Source organism: Palaemon carinicauda, chromosome 16 (assembly GCF_036898095.1).
Source record: "Palaemon carinicauda isolate YSFRI2023 chromosome 16, ASM3689809v2, whole genome shotgun sequence".
Lineage (NCBI taxonomy): Eukaryota > Metazoa > Arthropoda > Malacostraca > Decapoda > Palaemonidae > Palaemon > Palaemon carinicauda.
The window spans coordinates 111345523-111364082 of record NC_090740.1 but is presented as its reverse complement, the minus strand read 5'-3'; the positions used below and the strand labels follow the sequence as shown (position 1 = coordinate 111364082).

General features: G+C 40.1%; 1 protein-coding gene across 3 annotated transcripts in view; it reads right to left on the bottom strand.

Annotated features, from left to right (window-relative positions):
• The window catches only part of LOC137655795 (signal-induced proliferation-associated 1-like protein 1), a 92954-nt gene that overhangs the window by 35886 nt on the left and 38508 nt on the right, over positions 1-18560 (bottom strand). For 2 of the 3 annotated variants that reach the window (XM_068389944.1, XM_068389945.1), the window contains exons 6-12: positions 16453-16609; positions 6853-7114; positions 6638-6744; positions 6229-6363; positions 3431-3553; positions 1956-2080; positions 110-231 (exon numbers count right to left, since the gene is read on the bottom strand). In XM_068389944.1, the coding sequence (XP_068246045.1) occupies positions 110-231; positions 1956-2080; positions 3431-3553; positions 6229-6363; positions 6638-6744; positions 6853-7114; positions 16453-16609 (1031 nt within the window). The remainder of the gene's footprint in view (positions 1-109; positions 232-1955; positions 2081-3430; positions 3554-6228; positions 6364-6637; positions 6745-6852; positions 7115-16452; positions 16610-18560) is intronic. The other variant, XM_068389946.1, reaches the window with a different exon arrangement.

The following is an 18560-nucleotide window of genomic DNA, read 5'->3' as shown; positions in this document are numbered from 1 at the left end:
CTACATGATTATCGGGTAAGTTTAATATTGAAAATATACATATTTATATCATCCGTATAGACAACAAGTATATATTAGCTTAGTCTATATCTTCAACAAATCCTCTCACCCTTGTTGCTGTTTGTAGGTCCAACCAATAACACTTTTGCAAGGGGCTGCAAATATAACCGATGCAGAGACTTCTTCCACTACTACCAACGAATCAGATGATATTCCGACTACACAGTCAACCTAAAACAATGATAAAAAAAGTTAAAGGGTATTCATCTCTTGCTTAAGGGTACACTCTTGCACACTATACTATATCATTTCGCTTCCTCTTTGAAGTTTTTAGTTAAAACATGAAAGATCTATTTTAATGATTTGTTCTTGAATAATCTATTTTAATTGTTCTTTGCTTCTCATATTGTTTCTTTATTGCCTTGTTTTGTTTCCTCACTGGGCTATTTTTCCCTGTTGGAGCCCTTAGAGTTATAGCATCCTGCTTTTCCAAGTAATAATAATAATACTAATCTGTCAGGGTACAACTCATAGTCTGTTAGTTCCTTTTATCTTCTTAGGCTTTCTTCTTCTTCAAATGAAAATATGTGTTTACATCTATGAACTCTTTATAACTATATCAGTTATGCATGAGTAAAACCTTAGAATATGTTCAGTACTGTGTACTATTGAGGCTTCCAAAGATAATGAAACTTAGAATTAACTACATAGCATGTATTACATGGCGGATGGTATTGTCTGGGAAGATATCGCAAGGAGCTAACTGAACAGTGGTTCATAGATTAATACATAAATTAGGCAAACGGAACTTAACACACTGCAAGACTTTGAACAAGAATTCAATAAGAAGGTTACCAGTATTTGCTTGTAAATTTCAAAAAACCTAGATCTAAAAAAAATTAAATACATCAAGTAAGGAAATATAAAAAAAAAGTAATCTGAACAATCCTTGGATATTTACTGCACTCTGGCTTAAAAGAGAAATATATAATAACTTACCAACTAACTGGAAATGTGGCAAGTTGTAAATTATTACACTTCAGAAAAAAAATTGGAAAAGGCTGGAACAGATTGAAATTATATATTAAAAAAAAGATGATGATTCTAAGCCTTTTATAATCTGAGGAGCATTCTACAGATATGTTGACTATAGTCAATTTTTTTTTATCGAGGCAGATTTGCACCGTCTTGCAGTGGTGCCCTTTTAACTAGGAAAAGTTTCCTGATTGATAATTGGTTGGACAAGATAATTCTAACCAATCAGCCATCAGGAAACTTTTCCGAGCCAAAAAGGCACCGCTGCGAGTCGGTGCAAATCTGCCTCGATAAAAGAAATTGACTATAGTTGGTGGATGGATGTCTGAGGAGCAAAGCAACAATTGCGTTACTTTAGAGAACTAAAGACTGCTAACCAAGATTCATCTTGGGCATTTATATAACTGATGAGGTTTTTATGAACAACTACCTTTTATATTCAGCTTACAATTCAATGATCAAACTAAAATAAAGCCATCAAGACAAAATAGTCAACAGTAACTTTCAATTCTGCCCGTCGCATTAGTTTGTTTTGGCTATCTAAGTATTACCATGTATTATAATACAACTACAGAAGGTCTTCAACTTACACAAACATTGACAAATAAAAACACAACACCAACTTTAATCATAAATCTCATATACTGTATTTGATAAAAATCATAAAATAATGTAATAAAACAACATTAAATAATTTAATGCAGTTAGCAAGATGACATTTATAATATGAAACAAAACTATTTGTTGACACTTTTAACTGAAAATTGTAGGAATGTTAGGTGAAATCTACCCCTGGTCAAAATTTAACCAAATTCAATCTAAAATCAACCGTAAATCTATCAAAGTACGTAAGTCGAGGACTTTCCGTACTCTAAAGATCTTCCTCAATGAACCTGGACGATTAACACTACTCTACTTACATTCTGCTGAAGAGAAGCATCATGCACAGACAACGGCCACGACAGAGCTCCGCGCAGATTGGCATCTGGGATATACCTTATGCTCTTCTTGTCCTTCTTGCCACCTCGTGAAAACCCCATTAACGCTGTAAATGTCGGTTTGGCAATTAGTTACAAAGAATAATATCAGTTCATCTAAGAATATAAAAACTCATATTTTCCACCTCTAGTGCAGTATATCCAAAGCAATAGCAAAATGGGAAACAAGACATTTCCATCATGAAAAACTCATACCAATTTAAGCCTGAACATATATCATGTAAAATACTTCCCGAGGGACGTAAATCATACTAAACGTCAGCAGTATATAAGAACATCGATTGCCATGCCAAATTAGGTAACTAAGTGACAATAATCAGAGCAATAACTAAACGTGCTATAATACTTTTAATGCTACGACATCACATTATATAAATAAATAAATAAAATATGCATTTCATGCATATTGCAGTACTGTAACTGTCCTTTGACCCATAATGCATTTTGATCCTGAGCTACGACACGTGTGGAATTTCGAGGGAGTGAAGTACTGAACAGAAGGATGAAATGTGCACGGTCATAACTAATGTCCATTCCAAGACAGAATTTGATTTGCTGTCATCACTCAGACTCCATTTATTGCATGCACTGGTCTGAATATCCCACGAAATATCTAGGTATGACAATTCTCTTCCTCTCTCAACATATCCAGATCATTCATGTGTACTTAATTTCAACAGTATACGCAGTATGCATAACACTAGACCAAATTCTGTCAATCTCTGAAGATGCTGGATCAGGACTATAGAAAACTCATGAATGCTATACTTATAATTAATGAAACTCAGCTCTCTCGATCTCTAACTGTAATGGGTATGCAGTTATCATAAAGTATTTCATATTAAACATATAAAGCAAATGTTGAAATAAAATCTTGTGCGTATCTTTTGTCAAACCATGAATGTACCACAAGAGCATCACCACATGAAATAGTCCATTTAACATGCCCATATCTATAACAATACAATCAAATCTCTTTAAAATAACATTGACTGAACACTACGCACTTGAAATCAGCAATACATTAACCCTTTTACCCCCAGGCTATTTGGAACTTTCCAACCCTTAACCCCCGGGGGTTATTTTTTTCCAAGCACATTTTGCAGTACATTTTTTTTAAATTGCTCTAACAGCCTTAATTTTCCTCATAGAGAGGTCAGGTTGGTCTCATTATCTTGGAAAATGCCTGAAGTTTCTCAAAAATTTATCAAAAATATGCAAAAAAAAAAATGTAAATAGCAGTTTTTTTGCAAGGACGTACCAGTACGTCCATGGGGGTAAAGGGATGAGTTTTGTGAAACGTACCAGTACGTCCATGGGGGTAAAAGGGTTAACCTAATAACAAACAAAAAATCTTTAATTAAATAAACAAATAAAACCCACAAGACTGCATGTACCTCCAACTGGGAACAAAAAAACAAAGGCCAACAAAGACATGACTATGCTAGAGGTTGGAGATGGCGAAGTTAATGCCACAGAATGGTGCCATAGTTCCCGGCCAATAATTCCAACAGGCAAGTCTGAAAATTTTCAAAACAGAATTCATGCAATGATTTTCTGATAGAAATAAAAATGGCGTAAAAATAATTGTTTAAAAAAAATAGGATAAAATTGGAAGCCATAAAACATACCAGTGATCACAACTCATATCAGTGCTTATCATTAATGAAGCTGGGTGACATTCAAAATATGCTTTGATGAGTACAAATATATAAAAAATTTCTTTGAAATAGTTGACAGCTTCCCCCAAAAGAATGATCTATTATTGATACCTAGTATGGGAATTATAAACTATTAAAAACAGTAGATTCACTAATGAATAACAATCAAATAATTTTAAGTTTCATATAAGGAAGTAGCAAGAAGCACACTTCCTTCATTATAATCATTTTTATAATACTGTAATTTTAACCAAACCAGTAAGTCACATCTGTTCAGCCGGAAGAAATTACCCTAAAAGGAATGAATGAATGTTGGGAATAGAAAATCTGAGAAAGCTGAAAAAGGGATTTTGACGAAGGAAAAATCTATTTCTGGGCGAGGGACCTGCGTCGCCCAGTGAAATGCTCCTCTAGCACCATTTCTAAGGCATAGTTATTGCTGAATATACCAGAGAAAAAAAAGAGATGCATGGAATGCCAGGAATAAACCTAGCTCACTCACTCTTTGAGTGTCGGTATAGAAAACTGGGGCATGATTGAACCACGACCATAGATCCTTTACCAATTAGACCTCTCCTTCATCAACATACCCCCTCTCTACCCCTACATCTCCCCACCCCTTATCCTCATTCCTCCTCAGCACTTGCATTGGTCAGACGTGTTTTATTTTGCTCTGTGTGTTTTATGTTCTTTGGAAGATGTCCGACGTTAAAACCACTGGGATAGATAAACAACATTCAAGCCAATGGTAAAAAGAAAGAATAACAATGTATTTTTCATAAACAAAAATTACAGTACAGTATTAATTTCTAGTAAATCCATCCAATTTTGCTTCCCAAAATTGTTGACTTAAAATGAAACCTCACTATCTTTAGTCAAAAGACAAGGTAATTAGTGTCAACCCTATTCAATAAAACCTGTAGCTAAAAGTTCACAGTAACTACCTACTCCACTCACTCATCAGAATAAGTTTTTAAGAAGATGGAAGATAGAATTTCTTACAAAAGTTATGGGTTTACGTAAGAAGATTTCTTAAGAAAAAAATAATTTGATATTTCATCATGAAGCCAATATTTCAATTTAGTTGGAAAGGATGAAGATACTTGAAGTAAACTACAAGTTCACAAATTTATGGTAAAGAGAGCAATATAACAATCTTTCCAACAATAACAGGGATTCCTCAAGAGTAAGAAGAAACCCTACACATTAGGAAGCTTTATTTCTAATCGAAATGAAAATTCTCTTTAAGCACGCGAGGCTAATGTACCATACAACAGTTTGTTGGGGTAGCAGGGTATGGTCTACCGCAAATAATGTTTTCATGAGATCATGATGAGAGGTAGATGGAGATGGTTTGGGCATGCTCTTCCCACTCCCCAAACATTTAACTGGGCTCCACAAGGCACTAAAAGAGTTGGAAGACCCAGGCCTACATGGCTGAGGACTATGAAGCGCAAAGTAGGAAATGATGAATCGAGAAGTATTGAATTAAATGTTCAAGATAGAGACGACTGGCAAAATCTAACAGAGGCCCTTTGCCTCAATGGGCGTAGAAGGAGGAGGTGATGATGATGATGATGATGACTGCTTCTGTTTTATTGTAAAACAAATAAAATAAATATAGCAATGAGTAGTGTGAAATAATACCTCTAATGAATATGGAATCTGTCAAGTGTATGACAACCAAGTTTTATCATAGTATAGGTACTTCCACTGGCAAAGGAGGACTTGTCCTTATTCTTGCCTACTATCAAGAGCACACAGCAGCATGCTTGCTCTGAAACAATCTCCCTAATTACAAGATGAGCGTTTGTATGACGTGTAGGAACAAGTTGATAATCTGTTTGAATGCACATGAAGAACTTTACATTATCTTAAATGGTATACTAATGGAAACTATATTAAGCGCACCCATCAAAACTACAGCAAAAAAGAGAGAGAGAGAGAGAGAGAGAGAGAGAGAGAGAGAGAGAGAGAGAGAGAGAGAGAGAGAGAGAGAGAGAGAGAGAGAGAGTAGATTGTGGCCCAATGACATTATGCTAAGAGAGAGAGAGAGAGAGAGAGAGAGAGTAGATTGTGGCCCAATGACATTATGCTAAGAGAGAGAGAGAGAGAGAGAGAGAGAGAGAGAGAGAGAGAGAGAGAGAGAGAGAGAGAGAGAGAGAGAGAGAGAGAGAGAGAGAGAGAGAGAGAGAAATTACCCCTACTATTAAGAGTAATTTTCCATATAAAAAAAATAAAAACATTCATATTGCTTTATCAGCTCTTTGATGAGAGAACAAAGTTTCCAAAACCAAATAAAAAAAAACTAGCCATCACACAATAGACATTCAACTTTCCATTCTCAAAATTTTGAACCCTGTCTCGCTAAAGCATCCCAATATATTATGATAAAATATCCCATTAATTTGAGTTCTACCTGTGATGGGAAGATATTTTACTCCAGTGCAAATAATACTGAGGCCCCACCACTAAGAAATATGGTTAATCCCTCTTAAACCAGAATCGATGTCATCAAAGCATTATATACTCACAGAATTTAGTCGTAGTGTCAAGTGTTGTAGAGGAGGAATGATTTAATGACAGATCCTTCAGGTACTCGTGTCTTGTACGCATAGCCATGGTGGCAAACTTCTCTGATCTTAGAGCAGCTATTTCCCCGTTGATTGCTGAGAAAGAGTTTATCAATGGAAACAGTGAGTCATCTGATGAATAACTTATGAATTCTCACTAACAAAACAACTTCATACAGTAACACTTTTTATAAGAGTCATCTGATGAATAACTTATGAATTCTCACCAACAAAACAACTTCATACAGTAACACTTTTTATAAGAGTCATCTGATGAATAACTTATGAATTCTCACTAACAAAACAACTTCATAACACTTTTTATAATTTCAATATGTAACCTGTAAAACCCAATATGATTCCCACTTACCCTTGGCCAAAAGAAACTCTGTAAACGCTTTAGATTTAGGGAATGTTGCTCCTTCAGGCATCATTGGGCCAAACATGGGCACATCTCGAAATCTGCTAACCGTAACGCTGAAAAACATCCAAATGATATCAGTTACACGCGCATGGCTAATTACTGAAAATATTCATAGCAAAGGCACTCAAGAAAATAAAAAAATACTATAAACCATAACTTACGTGTACTGTGTATTTTCTGAACAGGGATTCATGACCTGAACGACAATGAAGACATGTTGGAAGTGGCTGCGGATGTGCTTTGGACTAAATGGAGGTGCCCCGGGCTCTTGAAATACTATGGTAACAATGTCATTTCCTATGTGTCTCTTCCGCAACAGTTGCTTACGATTGTTTGGAGTAAAAGGCAAAAGGGTCGATACATGGAACATCACTTCTAAGTCCCGATACTGCGTATAAACACTGTACAAACCCGTAGAGTCAGCTGAGGAGAGACCAAGTTAATGATATAAAAAGAATACATAAAACTAGTTAGAACACATTACATATAAAACATGTGACAAATGCATGAAAAACTGAGAATGTGTTCCTAAGCCTACTTAATTAAGTACTTTGAAATTATTCGCAAACAACTCGCACAGTCACTCTACCTAAAGTAGAAAAAGCCATCAACAATGCCAATACAATACAATGAACTGTATACAGTAGACCATGAAGTGAACAATCAAAGAAATATAGGCAGAACCTTCTTTATATCTATGGTTTACATCTTTGTTCTGGTAACCTCAAGGTCTGTTGTGTACCCTGGAAACATATATGTAGAAGGCCATGTTATGAGAAGGTAGATCCAAAAGTCTCTTTCTATAGGGGCTATAATATCTATTTCTTTTGACCTCCCTAATCAGAAGATCAATCTACTTTCTTCCCATAAAATGTATGTGAGGAAAAATGCTTCTTCATTAGCCTTGGCTAATAGCAATTTCAGGCTATCCAAAGCTTTCTGGGTTGATTTGGTGATCATAAGACACTACCTGAAACAAATCCACAAGGTTCAGCATGCATGCGTGATACTCAACCCGACAGAAGCACCTGCGGGGTGGGGGGGGCATTGTTTCTTAACCTGATCACTTAGCAGAGGCACCATGATGGTAACATAACTCCTCCTCCAGGGATTTCCCGTCATGAGGGGAGTGGTTGACATGTCAGTCATTTCCTTTCTCATATGCAAGCATAAATTGGGGGTTCGCTTGGCTATACGTAACTTGACCCTAATGGAGCATGGGTCTACCTCTTTATGCTCCAGTACTAGTCGCTGGGAACGACACAGCAGCCAAACCCAAATAAAGAAGTCTTGACACAGGAAAGTCCTATTTTTGGGGAGGTGCTGTGAGGTCCCCAAGGCCTTCCTGCCTCCCTACGGTCATCTAAGAAAACAGAACATAACCGAGACATACTCCTGGGTTAAGAAGACGGTTGCTGGATATAAACAAGTACTTTGATAAGCATTAGTAACGGTTCTCAGTAGGTGACATGTCACCAGTGGACAAATGAATTCAGTATTGAAGATGCGGTGAAAATAAGATAAAAAGAGGGTGCTAAAAGTACAATTTGGACTGGATTGTTTCATTTCTTCCATTTTGTTCAATGCCGGGGCAGAGTTAGCTAAAAATTGCTGTGGGGCAACTAAGTGAAAACCCTCCTGATGCAACCACGAAGTAAAAGTTAAATGGTTGAATAGCAAGATAATAAATCTGAAATAGTGCACAAGGAGTTAAAGGTATATTGGAATGAACCCCCGGTAACGCCTCCATCGCCCGAAATGCAGATTACAGTGCACTCTTCCAGGATTTGAAATGGAAATCCTTTGGCCCTTAGTACGAAATAAAATCTCCTTATGAGACCGACAAGTCTAACTTTTGCTTTACGTTTCCTATCATTCAGCATTACAGAAATTAAAGAGGGGAAAGTGTTAGAATGGGTGATAAGGCTCACAACATAAACCAATATGAAGATATAAAGCCAACAACCATGATGAATGTTAGAAAGTAGGGCAAAGTAAATCATTATCCATTTCAAATACAGAGAACATAAAATATCGAGTCTGCTAAATAACAGTTAGTGGAATATGTCTTAAAATGGCAGAATTAGTTTGAATGTTTAAAAGCTGACAAGAATCATAAAGCAACTGTGTAAAAAGTCTGCTCTTTTATAAAATATAGGAACAATGTAGTATCATGAGGAAGTTTAGTTCTAAAAGGGAGAAGACTTAATGTGACTATGTAAGAAATGTTATATGCGAGTCTGCTAAATAATAGCTTGTGGAGTAAGTCTTGAAATGGCAGAATTAGTTGGAGTGTTTAAAACTGGACTGAATCTTAAGGCAACTGTGTAAAAATAGTCTGCTCTCTATCAAATATAGAAACATGTTATTTTCATTAGTAAAATAAATTTTTGAATATACTTACCCGATAATCATGTAGCTGTCAACTCTGTTGCCGACAGAAATCTACGGTCGGGATACGCCAGCGATCGCTATACAGGTGGGGGTGAACACCACAGCGCCATCTGTGGTCAGGTACTCCAGTACTTCTTATCAACACCACCTCAATTTTTTCCTCGGTCCACTGGTTCTCTATGGGGAGGAAGGGTGGGTCAATTAAATCATGATTATCGGGTAAGTATATTCAAAAATTTATTTTACTAATGAAAATAACATTTTTCAATATTAATCTTACCCGATAATCATGTAGCTGATTCACACCCAGGGTGGTGGGTGGAGACCAGCATACATGATAACAAAGAAGCTAAGTATCCCGTATTTTATTTTATTAGTTATTCAAAAATAACATAAAATAAATAAGTACCTGGTAAGGAAGACGACTTGAACCATTACTCTGCCTTTATTAAGTACGTCTTCCTTACTGAGCGTAGCGGTCCTCTTAGGATGCTGAACGACTCTTAGGTGCTGAAGTATAAAGGGCTGCAACCCATACTAAAGGACCTCATCACAACCTTTAACCTCGGCGCTTCTCAAGAAAGAATTGACCACTCGCCAAATCAACAAGGATGTGGAAGGCTTCTTAGCCGACCGTACAACCCATAAAAAGTATTCAAGAGAAAGGTTAAAAAGGTTATGGGATTATGGGAATGTAGTGGCTGAGCCCCTGCCTACTACTGCATTCGTTGCTACGAATGGTCCCAGGGTGTAGCAGTTCCCGTAAAGAGACTGGACATCTTTGAGATAGAATGATGCGAACACTGACTTGCTTCTCCAATAGGTTGCATCCATAACACTCTGCAGAGAACGGTTCTGTTTAAGGGCCACTGAAGTAGCCACAGCTCTCACTTCATGTGTCCTTACCTTCAGCAAAGCAAGGTCTTCTTCCTTCAGATGAGAATGTGCTTCCCTAATCAGGAGCCTGAATAGGTAAGAAACTGAGTTCTTAGACCTTGGAAGAGAAGGCTTCTTGATAGCACACCATAAGGCTTCTGATTGTCCTCGTAAAGGTTATGACCTTTTTAGATAGTACCTAAGAGCTCTAACTGGGCAAAGTACTCTCTCCAGTTCGTCCCCCACCAAGTTGGACAGGTTTGGGATCTCGAACGACTTAGGCCAAGGACGTGAAGGAAGCTCGTTTTAGCAAAAAACCGAGCTGCAAGGAACATGTAGCCGTTTCAGATGTGAAAACTATGTTCCTGCTGAAGGCGTGGATCTCACTTACTCTTTTAGCTGTTGTCAAGCACACGAGGAAAAGAGTTTTTAATGTGAGGTCCTTAAAAGAGGCTGATTGGAGAGGTTCAAATCTCGATGACATAAGGAACCTTAGGACCACGTCTAGATTCCAGCCTGGAGTGGACAACCGACGTTCCTTTGAGGTCTCAAAAGACCTAAGGAGGTCCTGTAGATCTTTGTTGGTGGAAAGATCCAAGCCTCTGTGGCGGAAAACCGCTGCCAACATACTTCTGTAACCCTTAATCGTAGGAGCTGAAAGGGATCTTACGTTCCTTAGATGTAACAGGAAGTCAGCAATCTGGGTTACAGTGGTACTGGATAAGGAAACTGCATTGGCCTTGTACCAGCTTCGGAAGACTTCCCCTTAGACTGATAGACTCTGAGAGTGGATGTCCTCCTTGCTCTGGCAATCGCTCTGGCTGCCTCCTTCGAAAAGCCCCTAGCTCTTGAGAGTCTTTCGAAAGTCTGAAGGCAGTCAGACGAAGAGCGTGGAGGTTTGGATGTACCTTCTTTACGTGAGGTAGACGTAGAAGGTCCACTCCTAGAGGAAGAGTCCTGGGAATGTCGACCAGCCATTGCAGTACCTCTATGAACCATTCTCTCGCGGGCCAGAGCAGAGCCAACCAACGTCAGCCGTGTCCCTTTGCGAGAGGCGAACTTCTGAAGTACCCTGTTGGCAATCTTGAACGGCGGGAATGCATACAGGTCGAGATGGGACCAATCCAGCAGAAAAGCATCCACGTGAACTGCTGCTGGGTCTGGAATCGGGGAACAATACAACGGGAGTCTCTAGGTTATCGAGGTAGCGAACAGATCTATGGTTGGCTGACCCCACAGGGCCCAAAGTCTGCTGCAAACATTCTTGTGAAGGGTCCACTCTGTGGGGATGACCTGACCCTTCCGGCTAAGGCGATCTGCCATGACATTCATATCGCCCTGAATGAACCTCGTTACCAGCGTGAGCTTTCGATCTTTTAACCAGATGAGGAGGTCCCTTGCGATCTAGAACAACTTCCACGAATGAGTCCCTCCCTGCTTGGAGATGTAAGCCAAGGCTGTGGTGTTGTCAGAGTCCACCTCCACCACTTTGTTAAGCTGGAGGGACTTGAAGTTTATCAAGGCCAAATGAACCGCCAACAGCTCCTTGCAATAGATGTGAAGTGTCCTTAGCTCCTGATTCCATGTTCCTGAGCATTCCTGTCCGTCCAAAGTCGCACCCCAGCCCGTGTCTGAAGCGTCAGAGAAGAGACGGCGGTCGGGTTTCTGAACAGCCAAAGGTAGACTTCCTTGAGAAGAAAGCTGTTCTTTCACCACGTGAGAGTAGACCTCCTCTCTTCGGAAACAGGAACTGAGATCGTCTCTAGCGTCATGTCCTTTATCCAGTGAGCCGCTAGATGATACTGAAGGGGGCGGAGGTGGCGTCCCCCTAACTCGATGAACAGGGCCAGCGATGAAAGTGTCCCTGTTAGACTCATCCACTACCTGACTGAGCATCGGTTCCTTCTCAGCATGCTCTGGATGCAATCTAGGGCTTAATAGATCCTTGGGGCCGACGGAAAAGCCCGAAAAGCTCGACTCTGAAGATCCATACCCAGGTAGACAATGGTCTGGGATGGGACGAGCTGGGACTCCTCAAAATTGACCAGGAGGCCCAGTTCCTAGGTCAGATCCATAGTCCATCTGAGAATCTCCAGACAGCGACGACTTGTGGGAGCTCTTAAAAGCTAGTCGTCTGACGGAGCCGGACACAAGATCATGGTACTGCTGCACAGTCTGTGAACTGTCAACCATGGGGAAGCGAGGAAGTACCGCGACAACCCGAAGCTGTCTAGACTGTCTGGGTCGTACAGACAACTCCTTATCGGGTTGCTGAGGATGCCGCACTGCGTCACAACAAGTCACTTCTGCTGGTTGTTGAACGTCTTCCCAGTGACACACTGACTCCGTAAACAAAAAATCCTCTAACAAGGACTAAGCTTGGACTACATGTCTTGCAACAAAGCTCAAGGTCTATGGGAGCAGGTGTGGTAACAGACGGGGTTAGCGACTGAAGTGGAACCATTACCCTCCCTGGAAGCATGTTATGCTTAAATAAAAGTCCATAGGAGGCTAAGCAGCTAAAGGCTCCTCTCCAAATGACAGAGTCCTCAAGGGAATATCAGAAGGAGGGAGAATAGCACTTTCTCATCTACAGGAACCATATCCGAGAAAAGCTAAGTTCTCTCAGTGAGGGTTTCACTGGTGCAAAAGCAACAGACTAGAAGGCAACGTTATGAAACTGCTTGACAGTCTAGTGAGTTGGCAACAACCAAAGATGTGTGACTGAGGAGCATGCGGTAAGGTATGCAGAGCATGCTGTATGCAGAGCATGCTGTATGTAGAGCATGCTGTAAGGTAAGCAGAGCATGTTGCATGGCGTGCGGCTTATGCTGCATGGGATGATGCTCATGCTGCATGGGATGAGGCTCATGCTGCATGGTATGAGGCTCATGCTGCATGGGATGAGGCTCATGCTGCAAGGGATGAGGCTCATGCCGCATGCGTTGAGGAGGATGCCGCATAGTATGAGGCTCCTGCCTCATGGGTTGAGGCGGTTGCCGCATAGCATGAGGCTCCTGCCTCATGGTTTGAGGAGGATGCCGCATAGCATGAGGCTCCTCATAGCATGAGACTCCTGCCTCATGGGTTGAGGAGGATGCCGCATAGTATGAGGCTCCTGCCTCATGGGTTGAGGAGGATGCCGCATAGCATGAGGCTCCTGCCTCATGGTTTGAGGAGGATGCCGCATAGCATGAGGCTCCTGTGAGGTTCCTGCCTCAAGAGTTGCGTCTGCCTCAAGGGTTGAGGAGGTAGCTGCGCAAAGAGAGGCTCATGCTGTGAAGAATGCGGTTGCTGCATGCGTTGAGGCGGCTGCCTCATAGCATGAGGTTCCTGCCTCAAGCCAAGAGTTGAGGCTCTTGCCTCAAGAGTTGAGGTTCTTGCCTCAAGAGTTGAGGTTCTTGCCTCAAGAGTTGAGGTTCTTGCCTCAAGAGTTGAGGCTCTTGCCTCAAGAGTTGAGGTTCTTGCCTCAAGAGTTGAGGCTCTTGCCTCAAGAGTAGAGGTTCTTGCCTCAAGAGTTGAGGCTCTTGCCTCAAGAGTTGAGGTTCTTGCCTCAAGAGTTGAGGTGGCTTCCGCAAGAGTTGAGGTTCTTGCCTCAAGAGTTGAGGTGCTTGCCTCGAGAGTTGAGGTTCTCGCCTCAAGAGTTGAGGTTCTTGCCTCAAGAGTTGAGGTGGCTGCCGCAAGAGTTGAGGTTGCTGCCTCAAGGATAGTGGATGCAAAGCATAAGGCTCCTGCCTCAAGTGTTGAGGAGGTTGCCGCATAGCAAGAGGCTCCTGCCTCAAGGAAAGTGGAGGTTGCTGCACAGCGCTGGTATCTGGCAACTCCCAAAGCGGCAGCTCACGCATGGAGGCAGGTTGAGGAACCTCAACATCATACGTCTGACAGGGTGGACTGCGCAGAGGTGGAGGAGCGCTCGCAGGAGGAGGTGTGCTAACCTTCTCTGCCTGAAACTCCTGCATCAACACCGCAAGCTGAGACTGCATTGTCTGCAGCATAGACCACTAGAGTTTAAGAAAGACAACAACAAACGGAGCTACTGTCCGTTGAGACTGAGGGTCTAAAACAGCTGGTGCGGCAACAGACAGAGTTACTGCCTGTTGCGATACCACCTTGCCTCTCTGGGAGGTGTGCAGTTGTCGTACTGCAGCAAGTCCGAACTGACACAGTGCTAATGGCACCACCTAGGAGTTGGACTTGCGCGGAAGGGACCGACTTGCACTTGAAAGCTGCAAGATTTGGTCCATGGTTTCTGCGAGAAACCTCTTCCGCAGACGAGGAATAAAAGGGCTCTCTCGTCTTTGTGTGGGTGGGGTGATCACGTCGGCAACGTGTGTAGATACACCCGAAACCACGGAGGGAAACGTCTGTTCGTCGATCAAGGCCTGCTGAACCCATAAGTCCTTCAACATTACTTCTCCCCTGGGCTTGGGAGCTTGTAAGAGGTCCCAGACTAGGCGAACAACTGGCACGAACAGACGAACCCTCGAACGCAACACTGTAACACTTTGCGCTTATCACTTTATCACTTTTGATTTTCTGTTTGCACTTATTTCACTGAACTCGAAACTTTAAGTGGTTTGTACCTGAAACACGCAATTCTATCCTTCATTAAAAGTTAGTAATTGCGAAAACAGTATTACAATGTAACAGAAAAACATAATGAAAGATAAATAATTCAGTGGCTGGAAAAGAGACTAAACACTAGATCAAATAAACTACGTTTAAAATCTCTCACCGCATAAAGCTTGAGAACAAGAATAAAACTCTAGAAACGTTTACCTTCTTCCCCTAAAGAGACTAGGGAGAAGAGCAAAAACGATAACAACGTTACCCGCTTGAACGAAACGTTTATCCTCCTCTCTCTCCCTCCGTCTCTATCTCTCTCTCTCTCTCTCTTGACTTAGAACCTGAGCGAAGAGTCCAATTATATATATCGTTAAAACATATTATTGTTAAAGGAAAAAAACTGAAAGATTTCCCAAATAAAAAGTTCCTTTATTAGAATTAAAACCATTTAAGCTAAGAAAGAATGAACAAAACGCTAGAATCGGTTTACTCTTACTGCAACGTGACACCGTGAATGCTCTCTCTCTATCGTAACGATAGAGCGCAAGTTGAACGTTCTGAACGTCAACAACTGCAGAGACAAAACAAAACGTTAGTTCAACTTTGAAAACAGTACGAGACTATCAAAGAAATTCTTTCAAAAACATTAAAATAGCATAATATGTTAACAGGTAAAAACGAAATGACGGGCTCAATGTAAATTAACTTCGGTTCCAAGAAAAGACCGCCTACTATTAGGAAAGGTCGAATATAAACAAATATAAAAATTAATTTTAATAAGTTTATAATAAAAGGAAGTTAATCGAAGAGGCCTATAAAAGGCGGAGAGATATAAAATAAATCTATAACTTTTGTTAAGCAAAATTAAGAAAGAGAGTCTATACTCTCTTCGACACCAACACTTCCGTCTAAGGGAAGGGTCGGCCATTAAAAAGTGAAAGAGAGTTCATACTCTCTTCGTCACCATAAATAATCAAAATTAATTCCAAAAGCTAGCTAAGCTAATGATAAAACTTCCTGAATAGCGAAAGCTAAACTCTAGAGCAAATACATCACCAAATCGTGAGCAATAACTCCAGAATCAACAGCGTATCCATGTAGGTCTAGCCGGAGGCACGACAGAGGAAAAATTGAGGTGGTGTTGACAAGAAGTACTGGAGTACCTGACCACAGATGGCGCTGTGGTGTTCACCCCCACCTGTATAGCGATCGCTGGCGTATCCCGACCGTAGATTTCTGTCGGCAACAGAGTTGACAGCTACATGATTATCGGGTAAGATTAATATTGAAAAAATGTAGTATTATGAGGAAGTTTAGTTATAAAAAGGAGAAGACTTAATTGTGAGTAGGTAAGAAACATTATCTGTATGAAAACAGACTGCTTAACTGACAAACTAGCAAGAATATTTGATGACATAATAATAATTATGCATAAAGCAAATGAAGTGCGATAAAGATTGAGCAAAGTTTCACAAGTTAGGCATTCCTTCATTTTCCCCATAAATTTTATTCTATATAAATGTTTTTAACCCTTTTACCCCCAAGGTATTTGGAAATTTCCAACCGTAACCCAAAGGGGTTATTTTTTTTCAAGCACATTTTGCAGTATATTTTTTTTAAATTGCTCTAACAGCCTTAATTTTCATTGTAGAGAGGTCAGGTTGGTCTCATTCTCTTGGAAAATAGCAGTTTTTTGCAAGGTACGTCCACGGGGGTAAAGGGATGAGTTTTGTGAAATGTACCAGTATGTCCTTTGGGGGTAAAAGGGTTAATAAAAAATCTATTCCTTTTTCATGAAATGACTATAGGCTGTTGACTGAAGCCAAGATTCATATATAGATCACCATCAATAAACATAAAACTAATCTCATACAGATGGAACCCCATTCATAAAGTGAGAGCAGGAATATCAGTTAAATACTTACTCTTTCGGTCTAAACCTCCACGGTATTTATCAAAATCTTTTAATCTAACTCGCTGTCCTAAAATTTCTAGAAATTCAGAAAATGCTGGACCTGCACTCTCGTTGTTGTACATTTCCTCTTCGGTTGTCTGACCAGCACGACAATATAATACGCCAATCTGCGGATAAATAATATATTCATTACTACACAAAGAGGATATTTGTATAAACTCAACAGTACAATTTTCCTTTACATAGATAACAAAATCATAACTTTAATTTCTAAAAACTTGAATTTTCCCTTAGTTAAATTAAAAAATGATTCATGAGAAATTTTCCCGTTTTGTACAAACAATTAAAGCTCAAATGCCTAGAATTTATGCGTTGTTCATTGCTTCAACAAGAATAACATCAATCATAGAAAACTATAGTCAATTTCTTTTAGCGAGGCAGATTTGCACCGACTCGCAGCGGTGCCCTTTTAGCTCGGAAAAGTTTCCTGATCACTGATTGGTTAGAATTATCTTGTCCAACCAATCAGCGATCAGGAAACTTTTCCGAGCTAAAAGGGCACAGCTCGCAAATATGCCTCGCTAAAAGAAATGGACTATAGCTGCTATAATGTATATATCTCCTATAGTAAAGAATTAGGGTTTGTATCAGTGTAGGAAGAACTAGCTGCTACAATGTATGTACTGTAAGCAAAACCCTTTCGCCTGGTAGGAAATAAGCACTTCAGGAACTAAAGTGCTAGTATTAGATTATTTTGCTGGTACAGTACAGTACTTCGTTATCTTTAAAGTTTCTCATCCGAAGTAGAAACAAACACATGCTCATCACAGGGGAATGGCATAACCTGTTCCAGTGAAGGAGGAATAAGCTTAGACAAAGTATTTGGAGCCTCAAAAAAAATTTTAGGCAAAAAAGGCATAGGCCTATGTGATTTGTAGTTTTGTCAAAAGCATACTAAGACTAACATGCTATGCAACGTTCAGTTGAAGCTATTTAGCTTCTACAAGTCTTAAATTTGCTCTACATTTTTGCTACAATACTACAAAAAACTATTTCAAAATGATTTTCACTTCCATAAAAAATACCAGTTAGGTAAGTGGTCTTATTACTTATACAAATCAAAAGCTTCAATAGTAAACACATTAAATTTGTTAATTAATTTCTTTGTTAACGTCTGACTTGCTTATATAATTTCTTAATTCTCTTATATCTCTTAATTATGACTGGTTTCTATATACTTAATAAAACTTAATGTGGATGTTAAGAGGTTTACTTCACCATATAGGTTATGTATTCATCATATAAATATTGCTATTACTACGTTAGTACTGCTAGGGTGCCACAGTCCCCCTCCCCTGTTATCCCCCACAGATGGCGTTTCATACGCGGTACCAGCCAAACTCAGCTGAATCCATCGTCAGGCTGGGAGGAACAGAGGGAGGAAAGGTCCCCTTTTGTTCATTTGTTTGATGTCGGCTACCCCCAAAATTGGGGGAAGCGCCTTGGTAAATATATTTTAATTATAAAATAAATTTTTGAATATACTTACCCGGTGAATATATAATAGCTGCAACTCTGCGGCTCGACAGAAAACACGCTCAAAAAACTCGCGATCGATCGCTATGAAGGTTGCGGGTGTGCCCACCAGCGCCAACTGTCGGCCAGATACCACTCTTGTATGTAAACAAAACCTTCAATTCTTCTCGTCCCGCTGTGTCTCTATTGGGGAGGAAGGGAGGGTCATTTAATTTATATATTCACCGGGTAAGTATATTCAAAAATTTATTTTATAATTAAAATATCATTTTTAAATATTTAACTTAGCCGGTGAATATATAATAGCTGATTCACACCCAAGGCGGTGGGTAGAGACCAGAGTTAATTATGTTTACAGCGTATAAGCTAAGGGTTTTTTCATTTTGACAGTTATCAATATAACAAAACCAAAATATATAGGTACCTGGTAAGGAAGTTGACTTAGACGATTACTCTGCCTTGTAAGTCTGTCTTCCTCACGGAGCCCAGCGATCCTCTTAGGATGCTGACAGACTCCCAGGAGCTGAAGTATCAAGGGCTGCAACCCATACAACAGGACCTCATCAAACCCCTAATCTGGGC